Raw genomic sequence first — 18,358 nt, 5'->3', positions numbered from 1 at the left:
TGACTTAGACATTTTTTTATGAAAAGAAGACAACAATGACAGAGTTTTGCACTAAATGACAGGTTATTTGTAGAAATATCAGGCTAGAGATTGTGTATGTACTTGTTGCTTGCATTTGGTTTTCTGTAGACAGTGGTTATGAATTTGTTAAGTGCACGGCTGATTGTGATGTCCAGGAAGTTGATCTTACCATGTTCCTCTTGTTCTACGGTGAAGTTGAGCCTGGGATGGATGCTATTTAATTTGTTCGCTAGGAGGTTGAGTTCCTGTGCCTTTTTGTATATGACTATTGTGTCGTCCGCGTACCTTCCATATCGGATGTATTGCAGTTCTGGAGTGTGAAGTATCTCTTTTTCAGCCAGGTGCATGACAATGTTTGCTAAAGGAGCTGATAGCGGATTGCCCATCGCAAGGCTCTCGTACTGTTTGTAGAATTTATCCTCAAACTGAAAGTAGTTGTGTTTTAAACAAACTTCCAACAGCCTGGTTGTTTCTTGTACCTCTAGAGCAGGTTTATTGTCAGCCATCTTTCAACTGAAAGCAGAGCTGGGTCTATGGGGATTGAATTGTACATATCTACGTACTATGTCAATGCTGGCTAATTTTGCGCTGTCAGCTTGTACTATTGAAGTCACGAGATTTTTAGCATCAGCACTGTTGCGGAACACATATGTTAGTTTGTGGTTGAACTGAGATATTTTGTTTTTAAGCCAGTTTGATAGGTGGACTGTGGGGTGATTGAAGCCAGCTAGAAGAAAGTAGGCCATATTTCCATGCTGAGTCCTCCAGTCCACTGTTAGCACATGATGGAAAATTCCACTTGGTACAGGGAAGTTCAAAGACAATATTAGATCAAAACAGATATTATAAGAAAACTGCAGGGAAATTTGCAGATATGAATCTCATGTTGAAGGTTAATTTTTTAAAGGGTCTTTCATTAAGAGTGATATTTTTTAAAATTTGAAAAAAATATAAACCACTCAACATATCAAAGTAAATTGTGCTTTATTTTGAAGCTTAGACATTGCAATTATGTTCTGAACAAAATATCGTTCAAATGTTTACCACGGCTTTTAACACACTGACGCACACGATGGCTCCAATTATTAATCACTCTGTCCAACATTAGTGGCGTTATGTCTGCGATAGCCTGACGAATGTTCGCCTCCAAATGTTCCAAAGTTCGTGGCTTGTCAGCATAGACCTGGGCTTTGATGTAGCCCCAAAGAAAAAAAAATCCATGTGTGTTAAATCACACGACAGTGGCGGCCAATTCACACATCCACGTCTTGAGATGATCCGGTCGCCAAACTTCTCCCTCAGCAAATCGAGCGTAACATCAGCCGTGTGGCACGTAGCGCCATCCTGCAGGAACCACATGTTTTCAATATCTATGGTCTCAAGTTCTAGCCACAGAAATTCGCTTAACATAGATCTGTAGCGGTTGCCATTGACGGTAACGGTTCTTCTCTCATCATCTCGAAGAAATAAGTTCCAGTGACACCGCCACGCCATAAACCGCACCACACATTGAGTTTTTCTGAATGCAATGGTACCTCATGAACCACTTGTGGGTTCTTCTCGCTCCAATAACGACAATTTTGCATATTGACGAAGCCACTAAGACAAAAATGCACCTCGTCTGAGAAGATGATTTTTCCACTGAAATCAGGATCAGCTTCCAACTGCTACGGCCCAATCAGCAAACTCACGATGCAATCTGCGATCGTTTGGCTTCAACTCTTGAGTCAATACAACTTTGTATGGATGCAGGCCCAAATCCTTTCGCAAGATTCGCCAAGTTGATGTCTCAGATAGCCGCAAACGTTGAGATCGTCTTGACACTGACACATTCAGCTCTTCTGGCCGCTACTGCTGCGATATTGTCCTCACTTCGTGCTTGACGTTGTCTTCTTGGTGGCTTCTGGTCGTGTAGAGTGAAATCCCGCTCAAACTTGGCAACAGTGCGGCGTATAGCCTGAATAGAGAAACGGTGATGGCAACCCAATTCTCTGGTGAACAAACGATGAGCACCCACAACTGAGCTGCCACTGTGGTAAAAAAAAATTAATGATTTCTAAACGTTCAGGAAGCGTGAGTCGCTGCATGATGAAACTGCAAATTGTGCTGGATATTTTCACACCTGGAAGCACACAAAAAAATATTAGAAACTAGAAATTACAATTTTAAAAAGTATCACTCTTAATGAAAGACCCTTTACAATGTAAAAACTATTATTTCTTCCATGAGAAAATATTAGAACTATTCTAATAACACAGCTAGTTAAAATTTAATAGTAATATTGCCATCAAAATTTCCACATTCAGTGTTGTTAATATGAAGGATATGTTATTAATAATTCTTTTTTCACAATGTCTCCTTACTCATTCATATATTTAATTGCTAAATCTGACACTTTTTCTGTCTATGAACACTGATAACAGAAATAATAACAATAATAATTTTGGGATCATTGAGATGAAGATAAAATTTTTAAGTAAGATTTACCTTTCTCGTACCTCCCCTCCAGTACATTTTTTCAATTCATGGAGTGGGAGTGAGAACTCATTGTACACCACGTTGTATATGCTGTGGTTCATTTACGTAATGCTTGTGATGTTTATTCATACTTGAGGTAATTTCAATTTTTAATATGTTTATGCCTATCACTTCCTTTAAATGAAGTAAAATACTTTCTTCCTATATTTTGATTACGAAAAAGAGAAAACCGAAATGTTTTTCATACTTTGTTAGGGTGGCTACTCACCGGAAGTTCCTTGAATTCTGGGAATTGTGTGTGAATTCTGCATGCATTTTTTTCTATGGAGACATGAAAAATTGCAACTTTTATTAATACAATTCCCATTGAATTTATACATATTTATAATTGTCCCAAGGCAAGTTTTTCAGAGTAGATTTGGATCCAGTCCCAGTTATTTAGCCTTAATGTGCATAAAGTGAACTTAAAACAACAAATAAATCAATCAGAGTAATTTTATTTTTATCAACGAAGGAAAAGTAAGGTGCATGGAAATTAAAACAATTCTCTCAATCAGTTTACTTTGTTAGTGCCATTTGCAGAACAATCTATCTGACAGACTGAAGATTATTGCAAGATAAGATATTTTGAAGTTGATTAGGTAATATTTGTTTGAATTTCTAACAATTTTTCGTAACATTTGTGACTTGTGTATGTAGATGTATTTTGAGTCTGAGTATGTGAAGTGGCAAATCTAAACTAAACTTTGCACCTTAAATTAAATAAATATATATACGTTTTAATTGAATTGGATTAGAATATTTGGATGCAGACCCTTTATATTGATACTGTATTTGTGTGTGTGTTGGTGGATTGTGATAGGCAGTAATAGGTAAGGTTGAAATAGAGAAAACATCTGCTTGTTGCCTTGAAGTTTTGGAAAGTTTGCCTTGAAAACCGGGAATTATACTTGAATTTTATCACCATCCTAGAGTGGCCACCCTGTATGTTTTCTCATGACCAGGAAGGTGTAGTTATTGATAAGAACCAATTAATTTAATGAAATTCATATTGCTGATTACACACTGTACACTTTGAAATAAGGGCCAGGGGCGCCGACTTGTCAAAATTATTGGGGGGGCTCTGATCACTGAAATAAATTAATGAATGACTCACTCTCTCCCTTTTTTTAAAATTTTGGCCTCAGTGTTCGGAATCTCGTAAAAGCCCATGAATTCCTCAAAAATATCAAAATTTTCATTCACAGTTCCAATGCAGAATGTCAATTGTTCACATTCGCGACTTTTAATATCTGCTACCACGGAGCGCAAAACAGATTTCCCTAATATATCAATGATCTCGTTCTGAATGTCATGTGAGAGCCATTTGTAGCCTGAACGTCCCATCCACTCCCCTAGTTCATGCACATCGTCTTTTAAAACTCTTTAGTGAAAATGTTTGTTAACAATACTCATAATTATAAGGGAGGTTATCTAAGTGTCCCCCTCCGATATCCATGAAACTTGGCAGGTGTATAGAGGGGGCCAAAGGAAGAAATACGTGTTTTTTTGTTTCGGCTCAAAAACTGTTTTAGGGGGCAACAAATTGAAGTGGGGATCTGACCCCGAAACCACGTAAATCTGGCATAGGAAGAACACGCACATATAATTGGAACACACACAGCACAGAACTGTAGGATTGTCGATACCAAACGCAGTGCAATTGTAGAGAGATGCTGAATTCATAGACACCGTTGTTCCCGGATAGGCATGGGCATAACAATAGACGGACCAGAGCAGGGCAACGGAGCGTGGTTAGCCGAAACAAAACGTATTTCTTCCTTTGGATCCCTCTATAAACCTGCCAAGTTTCATGAAAATCGGAGGGGGACACAGGGGTCAGATCTCCGCTTCAATGTGTCCTCATCTTGATATTTGAGGGGGGGTTGCCCCCTAAACCAGTTTTTTAGCCGAAACAAAAAGACACGTATTTCTTGCTTTGGGCCCCACTATACACCTGCCAAGTTTCATGGAAATCGGAGGGGGACACGGGTCAGATCCCCACTTCAATTTGTCCTCATCTTGACATTTGAGGGGGGTTTGCCCCTAAACCCGTTTTTTAGCCGAAACTAAAAAAAAACCGTATTTCTTCTTTTGGGCCCCTCTATAGACCTGCCACGTTTCATGGAAATCGGAGGGGGACACTTAGATAACCTCCCTCATGTGTTTTGCTGTCTCTGGTCATAGCCCGCCCCCAAAGTTGATGATTTAGCGGTCTCAGCCCCCCAGCGTTGATGGTCTAGAATATTTCAAATGTGTATTTAAAGTTAAATTCATGGAGCACAATTCAGAGTAAACTTTACAAGAGAAGCAAAGTAATACATTAGATCCTCTTAAGCAAATTATTTGGGGGGGGGGGCTCTGACCCCATATCGTTAACATTGGGGGGGCTCGAGCCCCCCCAAGCCCCATGGAGTCGGCGCCTATGATAAGGGCTAATGTGTTGATTTGTTTTGTTACCTTGCTTTTCTGCCACTATTGCAGGGTGGCTACTCACAGGGAATTCCTCGAATTCCAGGAATTATGCGTGAATTGTTGGCTCCGGGAATTATGCGTGAATTCTACGTGAATTTTTCTCTGTAGACGTGAAAAATTGCAATTTTTATTAATCTAAATTCCATTGAATTTATTCATATTTATTAATACCCTGAGGCAAGTTTTTCACAGTTCAACTTTTATTTCTATCGAGGAAGAAAAAGAAAAGAATGTGCGTGGAAAATGAAAAAGAATTCTCTCAACTCTCAATCAGTTTGCTTTGTTACTGTCCTTTGCAGAACAATCTGTGTGCAAGATGATATATCTTGAAGTTCATTAGGTAAATTTGAGTTTGAAATTCTTATACAATTTACAACTTTTCGTTGATTAATATATTCCGTAACATTTGTGACTTGTGATCTATGTCAAGTGTGAGTATATAAAATAGGAAATATAAAATCCCTTAAATTAAATATTTTAAACGTATATACAATTTAATTGAATTGAATTAGAATTTTTGGATACATTGGAATTGCACAGACCCTTTATATCTTTAATATATTTGCGTGTGTGTGTGTGGGTGGTGAGAGGCAGTAATAGGTAAGGTTGAAATAGAGCAAACATCTGCTTGTACCCTTGAATTTTTGGAAAGTTCACCTTGAAAACTGGGAATTATACTTGAATTTAACATGGTCCTAGAGTGACCACCCTGTATTATCTAATGTGAAGATAAGGGTGAATGGTAATGAGATGGATGAACGAACACAAACACAAATGGACAGCACAAAGCACAAGCCCCACACGTGATTATACTGGTCATGGGTCCATGTTAGTTTGGAAATTACAGTGTAGGGTATACTATGTGAAATTGAGTTTGATATTTGGGTGTCTTGAGAAACGGTTACCCTTTATACCCTGTCAGTTCAAATAGAATTACCAATAGGGCTAACGTCTTTCTGGAATCCACGAATGCCAATTGGCACTTCTGGAGAGTCCACATGACCTGAGAATTGTTAAATCTATATCCTAACATTGTCATAATAATGGCTTTCATGAATCCGTGATAGATATTGTGTTATTTTCTATGAATTAGAAGCATATTTCTGACTCATATTCTGACATACATAAATCTTCTAAAAACCTTTAATTGCAACAATATGCAATTGGTATAGATGTTAAGAGTGAATGGGCAAAAATATTAGTATTAATAGCCCGATCAAGAATGCACTATTACAGTGGTGGCTGCTTTGTCAACTTTTAACAGTGAATCAATGTTTTTAATTTCCTGATGATGGTGGTAGGTGCTATAAAAGTATAATAATTCCAAGAAATCCAGAGACATGTGATATGATTGATTGATTTTATTTTTTAAATGTTGTTTCTCATTGTTGCAAAACATTCTTGCCAAACAGTTCCTGTATAACCAAATACTATGCATGCCAAATCAGTGAAAGTAGTGTTGTGTGCTAAATGTGTAGCTAGGTGTATTTTGTGCTTCTCATGACAGATATGTACTAACAATGATAGTATAATTCTATAGTGCACTTTTGATTTACTTTAGATGTATGTAGTTATGTGTAATGTATGCTTGTTAACGCTATGCATTTTTCTGTTTCAGTGGCCAAGGTCGCATGTATCTACTAAACAAATGATAGTAGTAATGTTCCTTAACTAACATTTACCTGCTATGACTCCCAAGCCTATTAAAAGTAGCTAATTTTTATAGCTTCTATGTAAGACATTTTTAAAAAAGATAATGGTTATGTGATAAAATATATTTTTGAAATACCATTGTAAGGTGTCAACTACCTCTTTGCGATAATAGCTTGCAGGCTTAGCTTTCTATTGTAATGAAAGACGTAATAATTTATTGATAGTTTTAAGTAGACATGATTCATAGTGGATGGATGTTGATGTAACTAACAAATGTGTGTCTGCCTTCAAACACTAATGCCTTTGTGAATTCACTGCCACGATGGTTGCTTTGTGCACTAGCTAGCACTAATGAATTTGGTTTGCACACATTGATTTTTTTCTGACGTGTGATATTTAAAACTATTCCTCTGAAATAGGGCCCATCGTCGATACGATTTAGCCGGTGGTGACTCGGAGTTAGTCTGAGTCGAGAGATGAAGAAGTTTGATCGGTTTTCTTGCATGAAGACATTTGTTAAGGTTCGAAGCAATAATCCGCCTTGAGCATGCGAGGATAGATAGATCTTACCTTGCATTCAAGTGTCCTTTCTATAACATGACGAACATTTCATGAACATAGCCATACAACTTTGTTATTTATTGTACAGAGTGTCCACTAGAAAATTGAGAAATTTGTAGGAACTTTATGAGTTGTGGGTAGCAGTAAAGGAGAAGTAGTTTTCACTTCAAAATGATCACCATGTGTAAGTGATAGTGATGTAGTAGTAATATAACTACCAGCTTGGATCGGTTCATTTGTTACTAAAACTAAAATTTACTTTTATCTCCTTCCAAGAATCATTACATTAGAATTGTACATTTGTTGCTCACACTGGTCTTTCCTGCATTTGCATGTGAATTTACGATAGGTATAGTAAATAATTAATGTGAAAAGAATGTTTTTCCATATTTTGTAGTGGGCACTCTTTGTGTGTTGAGAAAAGTGTTATAACAAATAATTTTTTATGTAATAATTTGCACTTTCAATATATTTCCCTTTAAAAGGTGAGAAGACAAATCGTAGAATTGTGTAGTAATTTTTAGTATCGGTTTTCAGTAAATTCAGTAAATAACCAATTTGAAAAGCTGTGATCTTACTGTTGTTGAATTGTCGCATTCCATGTAAGTAGAAAACTATATAATGTAGATGATGTATACTTTAAAACATGTTGTATTAGATGCTACTCTGTTTCATGATTGCAGCAAACTATTAGAACAAAAGGTTTGCAGCAACTTCTAGGAATTAACCAAGTCATGTGTGAGAATTATTTTCTTCCATATTAGTAATATGTAGGAAAGCATTTAACTTTATACCAAAGATGATAAAATCACGAATTTTAATCTTATTTTTGTTAAATGTTTTAAAGTTTTATATATATATTTTAAAACTTAATTCAGACATTATTTTAATGATCATATTTTTTTACATATGTGAATTCTGGCAATGTAAAAGATTGCTGGTTTAAGTTTAAATGTAAGGTTATTCCAAAGAAGGACCAGTTTTCCGGTTTCTTTATTTTATGCCTGTGTAAATGTATTTATTTCACCTCTTTCAAACAGTGGAGTGTGTGTTTGAAACGTAACTAAACGAGAGTGATTTTTATGTTTGTAGAAACGTAGCTATAATAATATAAATTGTTTGGAATAAATGTACTTTTTGTGCAAAATTAGTTTCTCAGACCCATTAAAATTACATGAAAAATACAATAATTAAAGAGATGAAGGAATCTGCTTCTTCATGATATGTTGACCATTTTAATATCAGATCGGGACACTTATCATTTATCAGTAGTGGTAAATTACGCAGGGTTTGGCTATACAACACTGCTAACTTTTCTTAGTAAAGTTTTACTCATTGAAGCTTCATTCCAAAACTGTTGGCTCTCAAAAAATGGCATTTTCTAACTTGTATGTATGAAACCATGCAACAGAGATTCACTGTTGCCACTGGGATTGATTTTTTTTGTCTGATAAGATACTAAAAGTGATAGTACACTATGGCAACAGGTACCTTGAAACTGCTTGTCTTCCTCTTTCCCCTCAGCTTATACATTTATTCAGTGGCGGAGCGTGACCTTTCCAACAGTGTAAGCCTAGCATGATGAAGGCTTGTTTATTTTTGGGCTGGGTCAGTGATTTATCCACAATCATCAATCCCTCCCCCATTTTTTCAGAACACTTCCCTGAAATTTTTCACAAAACCCTAATTTTGGCACTAAATTTAACCTTACACCCTTTAAAAACGAAGTTACACTAAATCAGATTAAATATTCTGGATAAATCCCTGAGCCTGGTGTTTTCTTTGCTAGGCTGTATATCTCCTACATTTCAACTGATAATTACGTCAGTTTTATTCCTATCACAATGAGTAACGTAACCATAAAAAAATGCAATGTTAGATAAAATGAAGAAAAATGATAAAAGAAACTAAAACAGAAAGAAACAGAAAAGTGCTGAATACTTTTTACAACCGCTGCATAACCAAGTATCAGCTCGTACCATGAATCACAAAATCGGGGCACTTTATTTTTCGTTTCTGTTACCGTGCCTGCTAGAGAGGTGGTGGGTGGGCCTACCTACATCCACAAGTTTCTTCTTGGCAGCAAAATCCTTGCTGGACAACGGCGTCTTCAACAAGTTCTCCACCCCACCGCACAATCATACTCGTTTTCTTTCATAATGCAGTTTTTGTTGTTCACTATAACACTACAGCAGAGGAATGACAGCCAATGGATGGAAGTCGCAAAGAAATACCGCGAGACTTTAACCATGCACACAACACATGAAAGGGGACACAAAAACAAATCACATCCAGAAGCGGTCACTGCTCAATGCACTGATGTTTCGGACTCGAGGGGAATATCCCTTTCGGACATAAATAAATGCCCTTTCTTGCCTTAAAATTCCCTTATGTTTCGTAAAAAAAGAAAGACAAAATAAAATATGAAAGAAATGCTCGCTAATTCTGAGGATTTATCCAGAAATTTCTGTGAAAGGAAATGTAAGTGCTATCTAAGGGTAGTGTAAAAGAAAATCCTGCACCTGAAAGACCATAATCAGCCATTTCGTACGTTGTTCGAAGAGTGTTTAAACCACGAACTATGTAATTAATAATATTTTGTTCACATTTGACATGAGATTTGTAAAACTGGTTCAATATTCAGTTTTAATTAAACAATTTAATTTTTGGAAAAGTTATTGCACTTGTTAGCTCAATTACTACCAGCTGAGTTCGAATATAAACAAAAAACAGAAATCTTAATATTTCCAATGTTTGTGCTCTCCTACAAGCGAAAAACAGAAACAAGCGTTTGTATATCTAATTTTCCCGTTTCTCGCTCATTTTTAGATGTTTCTCCTTTTTCCCCTTCCTGTTAGTTTTTTGCTTCAGAATTCCCTGTTCCCGGAAAAAACCTCCTAGAAACACCACTGGCTCAAATTTCCTTTGCAGCCAACCATTCATTCATACCCGACAACGCTGGAGAACCCTCCTCTTGCAGGACCTGGGTCTCGCTCGCGCGTGTTCACGGTTAGCCAGTGAAGCCAACCCAAGCATAATGGTGCTAAATCTCGCACAAGTTTCAAAAGTCATTTGGAAGTTGGGGATATAAATTAAACAAGTGGGCCGCTGTTCGTGGTAGTTGAATTTTCTCAAACTTTTCACGTATGACGTCGAACTCATCCCGTTGGTTGAACCATTCGAATTTATATTTATTTCTTGTTACAAATAAATATTAATAATATGTAGATCGCAGAACAATTTAGTAGTATGTAGCATAATTATGGAGTTTAAACGAGACCATGGATGTCCAGAAGGGGCAAGGGCAGGAAACTCTTCCTGGAAAATGAATGTCAACCATAAAATAATATATTTCACACATATCATTTCATTTCAGTCACATCAAATTATGTTAATTATTGTAAGGGCGTTGCAGAAAAATGTTAACTTCAAATTGAATTTGTATCTTTTGAGGAGGCAACTTTATTATGGGGGAAATATACCTAGTTTACCCCCCACCCCTGAAAAAATTACTATGCTTAATCCTCCCTGGTGGAAAGAAATACTGCGGACATCCATGAACAACACTTTTTGTAAACATAAGGTTTGCAACGCTGTTGTAAGCCTCTGGCCGGAAGGTTTACACACGTGGGTTTTGGCCCGCTCTTCTCCACCCAGAGAATGGGCCTTGCACCCAGATAGGGTAAGCAGTGCTCGTTCGCGGTCAGAAATTTGTAAGGCAAAATTCAGAAGGCTTACAGCTTTCCACAAGCAGAAGGCGGGAGATCCCATGTGCCGCCTGGCGCTGAAGTGTTGCAATCTAACAAACATGATCTCGAACACTGGTGTCGACCCGATTTGAACTTGGAAGTTGTTTACGAATTTTTGCCAGATAATTACATACATTTTACTAGAACTAATGAAGTGTAAGCCCGGCTTACATGGCTTACATGGACGCTCCGCGCCTGCATTTATTACTATTCACATGTATGTTACTTGTCATATTTAATACTGTAGCTTTTGAATTACGTATAGATCTTATGAGTTTAGCAGTAAGGTATTCACATATATGACAGAATATGACCTTTGGCCAGACTAGTAACTTAGTTTATCCATTTCCCACTAAAAGTTTTTAGTTTCCCCAACAGAGGAATAAATATCTTTGGCAACCATGAATCTATATTGAATGATTGCCTACATACAGGCTAGATAATGCAATTTTAGAGAATCTGTAACGTCAGTGATGCCTAGACAAGCTAAACATTACCTAGAAAAGTTGTTTTTGTGTCCTCTACATGCTGTGAAAGTTTTTTTCGTATTGTGTACATCTATGCTCTTTGCAAGCACAATAATTCCGTTATGACAATTAATCACAAGAGTAAATTGTTAAATTAAAGCAATTTTTAAGCTTAACTTGCTAGGATATTAATGATCTCATTTATTTGGGATTGCGATACATATCCATCCTGGTGGTCAGCTTTAATTATGATCAGTATTAACTTTATGCTCAGAAAATAATCTCCATGCTTGGTGCATTCCTAGAGTACATTTAAGTTGTAAAAGTATTGTTACACATAGATTTAGACTTGAGTGAGATTTTTGTGCTACTTTTCAACACACAGTTTCTCTCAGTTAATATGAACTTTTATTTACAAAAATACACATTTTTGTGGATAGTAGTTAGATGCAGCATACAGATATTGTCTTCACTTACTGAAAGTTACACACATTTAGTGATACAAGCAAAGTTTCTTGGTGCAAATTTGTTGAAGAAATAAACCATTAATTCATATTCACTATTAACTGCCAGTGTAATTGTGAGTTTTACATAGAAAGTTTAAAATATAGTACCATTATTTCAGTATGAGTAGTTACAGCAGCATTTTGTAATTCCTCTACTTCATTAATGATTTTGTATTTACTGAATTCATGTCAACATCTCCAAATGGCAATAAGAATTTGTCGAGTATATTTTATAAATGTATTTCTTAAGAGTGTCTTAATGGGACAAATAGCCTCACGGAGGAAAATAACTACTATATAAATATATTTTCATCTGTGCTTGCATTTCAGACAGTGCAGTCAGTTTGTTAAAATAATGGTTAATGGATCTTTGTTCAATATCAAATAATTGAGTTTCATACTGAATACCACAATGGAGTAAATCCATTCTTTATTAAAATTTTGATAATTTTATATTGTAACCATACACACATGAAGGGACACAACCATTTTAATAGAACATAAAAGGTTTCAGATATTTAAAAAACCTTAGAAAGTATTCCATTTTCGAATTATGAATATTCTATGATCGTGGTATAAATTCAATTTTCAAATATCATAATTTGTCTTTCAAGTTACTGCAAATTTATAATGCACCAGAAAATTTTGTTGTTCATTATTATTGTTATGCAAATTGTATTGTCAAACGAGACTGATTAATATTACCTTTATATGTATTATTTTAATGGTCGCTATGAAGAATATTTTCTTTTGGATTGATTTCATTTACCAAAATTTTAATTTTTATCCAGTTATGTGTTGTTTTTCGACTGAAAGTGTATTTTTTTAATGTATACGAAACCACTAAGAATCAAAATAATATATGTATGGAGTGTTTTTCAGGAATATATGAGAGAATTACACAAATATATAAACTAAAATATTCCACTGTTCATTTTTCCTTGTTAATAATCTTTAAAATGCAAAGATTTCTGATTCTTCTATTGAACTTAATCTTAGATAAGGTTCTCAATTAAATAAATCGTCTCTTACATAGAAAGCCAAAAAAAGATGTCTACAAATAAACCTTAATACATGCGCAATATAGCTCATTGTTTTGTTAACTGCAGTTAGGAATGATGTTTGTGGATAATTGTTGCAATCATCTAGTGGTTTTAGTTTGTAAAAGTTTCCGCAGTATTGGAGGAGGTCAACTTGATAGGATTGAGAGAGATTAAGTGATGTAATATGAGATCAGGTTAGAATATTTGGAGATTTGCCCAAGTTAGTCTCTAACAGGCAGAACCATATAAAAACCTTAGGAGGGACATGAACAGTTGATTTTTCTGCAGTTTTTGGTATTGTGGGATAGACATGCAGCTTAGGCGTGGTGCTGATTACATCATATCTTTTCTTGAGTTTTCTCTTGATCCTTAACAACATGGGTGATGTGTGGTTAGCACATTAGGCCTGTTGCCCCATTTATCTGACTTTCTACATTTGAACTTCCTGCTTTTTAAGTAACTCTTGAATTGATGACTACATGGCTCAAACAAGTAGAGAGAAAAATAATAAAATAATTGGAGATAAATAATAAGCAGTCTTGAGAAAAAAATACATGACTGATTATGTTACCACTGTCCATGGTTCGATTCCTAATCGAGAATGAGGTAAGAATTGCTAAATTGTTCCCTCACCAGTGAAGGTAGCATTAAGCACTGTGATCAAGTTCAGTGCAAACTGTAGAATCAATGTGCGAGTTAAAACTTTTTTGTTGGATGGGTGTGATAATCTGATGCATGTTAACAGATCCACAGTGGTCAGATATGATTGATTTAGTTTATTTTATTTTACATTTCTGCCAATTTTGGCTAATCGCAAAGATGAGGATGAGTGTTGAAATGATGAAATTGATGAAGGGCCACTCAAAGAACACCCATGCCCAGTCCGGGATTCGAACCTGTGATCCTTGTCATCTCAGCTTGCTGTCCTTATTACTCCGCCACAGAAGCCAGCTCCCAGTGGTCAGACATGCTGTCATTAATTGTATTGACGACATTTGAAAACATAAAACAATACTGGTGTCATGAGCAAGTTATTTGAAAATCTAATTGGAATATTTGTTGTGTGTGTGTATCCATGACATTGTTACGGAGGAGAGATCATTCATCCCTCGGAAGAATGAAAATTTATCCTTATGAGGGATACTTTTGTTGCAGGCTGGGGAGGGGCATGCTTCAGCATACCCCTGTTATTTTCGATCCGGTATAGAACATGTGAGCAAGTAAGTTTAGGCATTTCCAAGTGCAGTCATTTCATACTAGTCGCAACAGCTCAATGAGTAACTATGGAAGATTAATTCTCTCTTGTGGCATGTATGTACTAAATTCTACACAAGTTTACCTACGAGGAAACACTGCCTACACAAATTTTCTCCCCAAACTTTGCTACAGTCCTCAAGATGTTGATCTGCACCAAATTCTACATCAAACATAACTAAGCTACCATTAATCTAAGGGAACCTTGTAGCCGTATTTACCACAGCCTTTATGGAAAGGTTTTAAGGACCATTATTTTACAAGTTGACACAAGAAAGTAGACCATGACACAAGGAGCAATACAAATATATATCTTTGAGACTACTAAAATCTTCGACCTGTGTTGAGAAATAATGTCATTTGTGGATTTTAGCAGTATTAGTAGGAATGTGGTTTTTTAATAGTATTGCTTGGTAGTGATGAGAATATACGTACGTAGTATCTTGATAGATGTAAATTTTAGTCTGTTCTTAATTGCAAGTGGGTATTGTAATACTGAATTGTAGCATAGATTTTTATCTTGATCATGACTTAACTTGTATATAGCATTCTCCATCTGTGATGTTTCTACTAGTCTCATGAATTCAAATCCCAAAATATGAGTCTCCCAAATGAAATTGAGACTTTTGTTTATTGGCTGAAATATGCTGTAATCTTAGGAGATGTAACATTACAAATACATTCAGATTTTTTCTAGATATTAAACACAGCCTCAGACACGTGCACACACAATATTCACATCAAGACAATTGCAATGATTCCTTTTAGGTTGGTTGCATAAACGAATAGAGACATGACCTTCAAAGTGGAATCCGAACCCCTGTGCAATGTACGTCAACCAGGAAACCCAAGAACCCTTTGATTATAAGATGATAGCAATAGTAGATTTTTATGAAACAAATTGTTCTTCGTTATTGATATTAATAATGATCACAGAAAGAAAGAAGTCTTGAGAATTCATTTCCTCAGGAAAAATTGTCACGAAATTTGACCTAGAAATGCTATTGTCAGTTAACCAGTTAGGATTATAGCCTTGTAATCAACAAGTTTTGGGTTCAATTTCTGATGTTGATTTATTGAAGTGTGTAGTATAGTTCCAATTTATGCACTTACACTAGACTCTGTTTTATTATTTTACTATTTGGAAGAATATTGCTTGAACATTTTTGATTGTTGGAGTATGTTGCTGATTATATCCACAACTCCATGTGCCTTAATGGCATAGCCCAGTGCATAAAGTAAATCTTTTGGCATGATTTACTAGTAGTGTTTAAACCATTAGTTTTCAATATTGAAACAAACTAGAATCCAGCTGTATTTGAGACCAACTATTGAAATATTGTCTATTTCAGTTGGCAAATTTCATGAAATGAAAAATATTTATCACTACTTTCATATTTTAAAACTTGTATTCCTCTTTCCATATCATATTTTAGTATTAATTATGTATCAATTTTACATACACATAAACAAATTACTAACTATATCCACAATACTCACTTTTAATGATTCTATTAATTTCAGAGGACCCTGCCAACGCACACTTGGGAACTTGTTACTTCACTGTTGGGCTGGCCTCTTGTTCCTGTCGTTTACCTGTGTGCCACTTGGAGTGCTAGTGTAGTCAGTTCATCTTCTACGTTGGTTGCACGTGCTGTGTTTCAGATTCTGCATTATTAGGAAGCAAATTTGATGCACCTGATCACTGTAAATATTTAGCTCATGTGGAAAGTGCATAATTGTATGCATCTCTTTGATTTTCCGCATGAGCTGAACAGGCACATCACACTTGGTTCCTGCTAATGCAGCAACTGAAACCCAGCACGTGCAACAAACGTAGCAGATGAATTGACAACACAAGCACACAGGGAAACGACAGGAATCGGAAACCAGCCCAGCAGGAAAGCAACGAGTTCTCAAGTGGATGGTGGTATGAACCATTGAAATTAATAGAACAATTAAAAGTGAGTCTCGTAGATGAAGTTAGTAATTTGCTTATGTGCATTTGTTATACAGTCGTATTTTTTTCCCTAACATGAAGTATCAATTTTATTACTGAAACTGACCACTTTTATCTGGGTGCCACCTGTGCTAAGAGAGGGGTTCCAAGAGTACCTATTTACTACCTCTGATTACTATCTGATATCCTCAGGAAACATTTTGTGTCGGCTAACATTGCCGTATCAGCCATGCCACAATAAACACCTAAAACATATCTTTTTATATACGAGTGTACGTGTGTACTCGTTCGGTGTTTCCTTTTGTTTCTAACAATTTGTGCTCTGCTGAGCAGATATCCACATAGATAATTGTTGTAATTTTGTGTAAAACTGGTGATACACTTTATTAGTTGTGAGATTTAGTAAAGATTAAAGTGATCTCATATTTCAACACATGACACACATTTATGGTGAAATATTGTAATTCACAATTATGTTTTGATTGGATGCATGTTTGTGTACGTGTTTATACCTCATTGCAAAATTTCTTTATTGTTAATGTACTGGTTGTAGTAGTATTGAAAGTAGTGACCAGTTGTATGATAGTGTGTGGTTAGAACTGGATTTGTTGGGTCATGTTATTTAACCTTGCATGCATGTGAAGTAATGGGCATGAATTCAGTTCTTTTGGTATGCTATGGTGCAATGGTAAGACTGTATTAGATAACTAAAACTGGTAATTTGTGAAAATCTGTTGCTTAAATGTTGTGGTATTTATGTATGGATATAGAACTTTTCACAGTCAATGTAACATTGACAAGAGATCATGTTATGTACAATTGCATGAAATAAAGTTGGCGATTGAAAAAATCTTAGCATGCGTTGATTAACATTAATCATGGGATTATTAGATTAACTGTCCAGTAATGCATGATAAAATATATTAGAATGGTAGAATTAGCTTTGTAAAATACTTATTATACAAACTCAATATACAGGGTGTATCAGAAGTCCCTTACCACCCCTTGTAAAATCTGCAGTGATGTATTTTCATGGAATTTGATATGGGTGATACAAAATAGGCCTAGGGGGACACCTTTTGGGAGTGTCACGGGGACGCCACCATCTTGAATTCAACTTTTTTATTTAAAATGATAGGTGGGTCATGTGATACATGACCATAGGCTAGAATTTCGTCAGGATGTCAACAAACCTGAAATTAGATTTCATGTAACTTCATTTGGTGTAAAGTTATTGGCAATTGAAAGTGATGTTTACCTGTTACAGAATGTGCTCCACATGTTGTCTGTGCTGGGCAATGCACGTGTGCAGACGCTTCTCCCATTTTCTGTGGACACCGAGCAAGGTATCTGGTGAAATTTGCTCAAAGGCAGCCATGATACCTTGTTCCAGATTACGAAGATCACGAATTTTCACACCATACTCCATAGCCTTAATGTGTCCCCAAAGGTAGAAATCCATTGAGTTAGGTCTGGTGATTGGGCAGGCCATTCAACTGACCCACGTCGACCAATCCATGCCCCAGGAAATTGTTCATCCAGGTACTGACGCACCTGGATGCCATAATGGGGAGGCGCACCATCTTGTTGAAAAAACCTGGCAAATGTACCATCTTCCGACATCAGAGCTGGCAGTATCTGTTCCTGTAGCATCCCCAGGTATCGTTCCACATTTAAATTTCCTTGAATGAAGAAAGGACTGATTATTCGTGATCCCCATATACCTGCCCACACCATATTTTTGTCTGCACCGGTCATTTTGTAGGGATCTGTCCATGCGAGGTTGTCATGCTACCAATAGCGCAGGTTTGCTTATTCACCTCCCCATTATGTAGAAGTTCGCTTCATCGGAATGGAGTATCTGCACAGCGACGTTTGGATTTAGCCGTAATTGCGTGATAGCCCACTCGCAAAACTGCACGCGGCGATCTTAATCGCCCTCTGAGAGGTGTTGCTACATTTGCACCTTATATGGATGCTACTTGTGCCTCTGTAGCACCCTGTACACTGAACTGTGACTCATAGCACATTGCATTGCTATACGACGTGTGCTTCGCTGTGGTAAAGTCGAAGGAGGCCAGCACTGCCGTAGCTGTTGCTCCATCCGTGACTGTCTGCGGTCGTCCACTACACGGTCTGTTCAAGACCGTGC

General features: G+C 36.4%; 1 protein-coding gene across 7 annotated transcripts in view; it reads left to right on the top strand.

The window, feature by feature from the left end:
* Ctns (lysosomal cystine transporter cystinosin) overlaps positions 1–18,358 on the top strand; it is a 100,090-nt gene that overhangs the window by 56,886 nt on the left and 24,846 nt on the right. Inside the window, exon 10 of one of the 7 annotated variants that reach the window (XM_083133306.1) lies at positions 7,086–17,056. The exons of 5 other annotated variants lie outside the window; for them this stretch is intronic. In XM_083133306.1, coding sequence (XP_082989432.1) covers positions 7,086–7,134 — 49 coding nt within the window. In that variant the 3' untranslated portion in view covers positions 7,135–17,056. Of the gene's footprint in view, positions 1–6,631; positions 17,057–18,358 lie in introns of those variants that run through there. One more of the 7 variants, XM_083133309.1, reaches the window with a different exon arrangement.

This window comes from Lepisma saccharinum, chromosome 1 (assembly GCF_977018435.1).
Source record: "Lepisma saccharinum chromosome 1, izLepSacc3.1, whole genome shotgun sequence".
Lineage (NCBI taxonomy): Eukaryota > Metazoa > Arthropoda > Insecta > Zygentoma > Lepismatidae > Lepisma > Lepisma saccharinum.
This window is presented reverse-complemented; position numbering and strand designations above follow the sequence as displayed.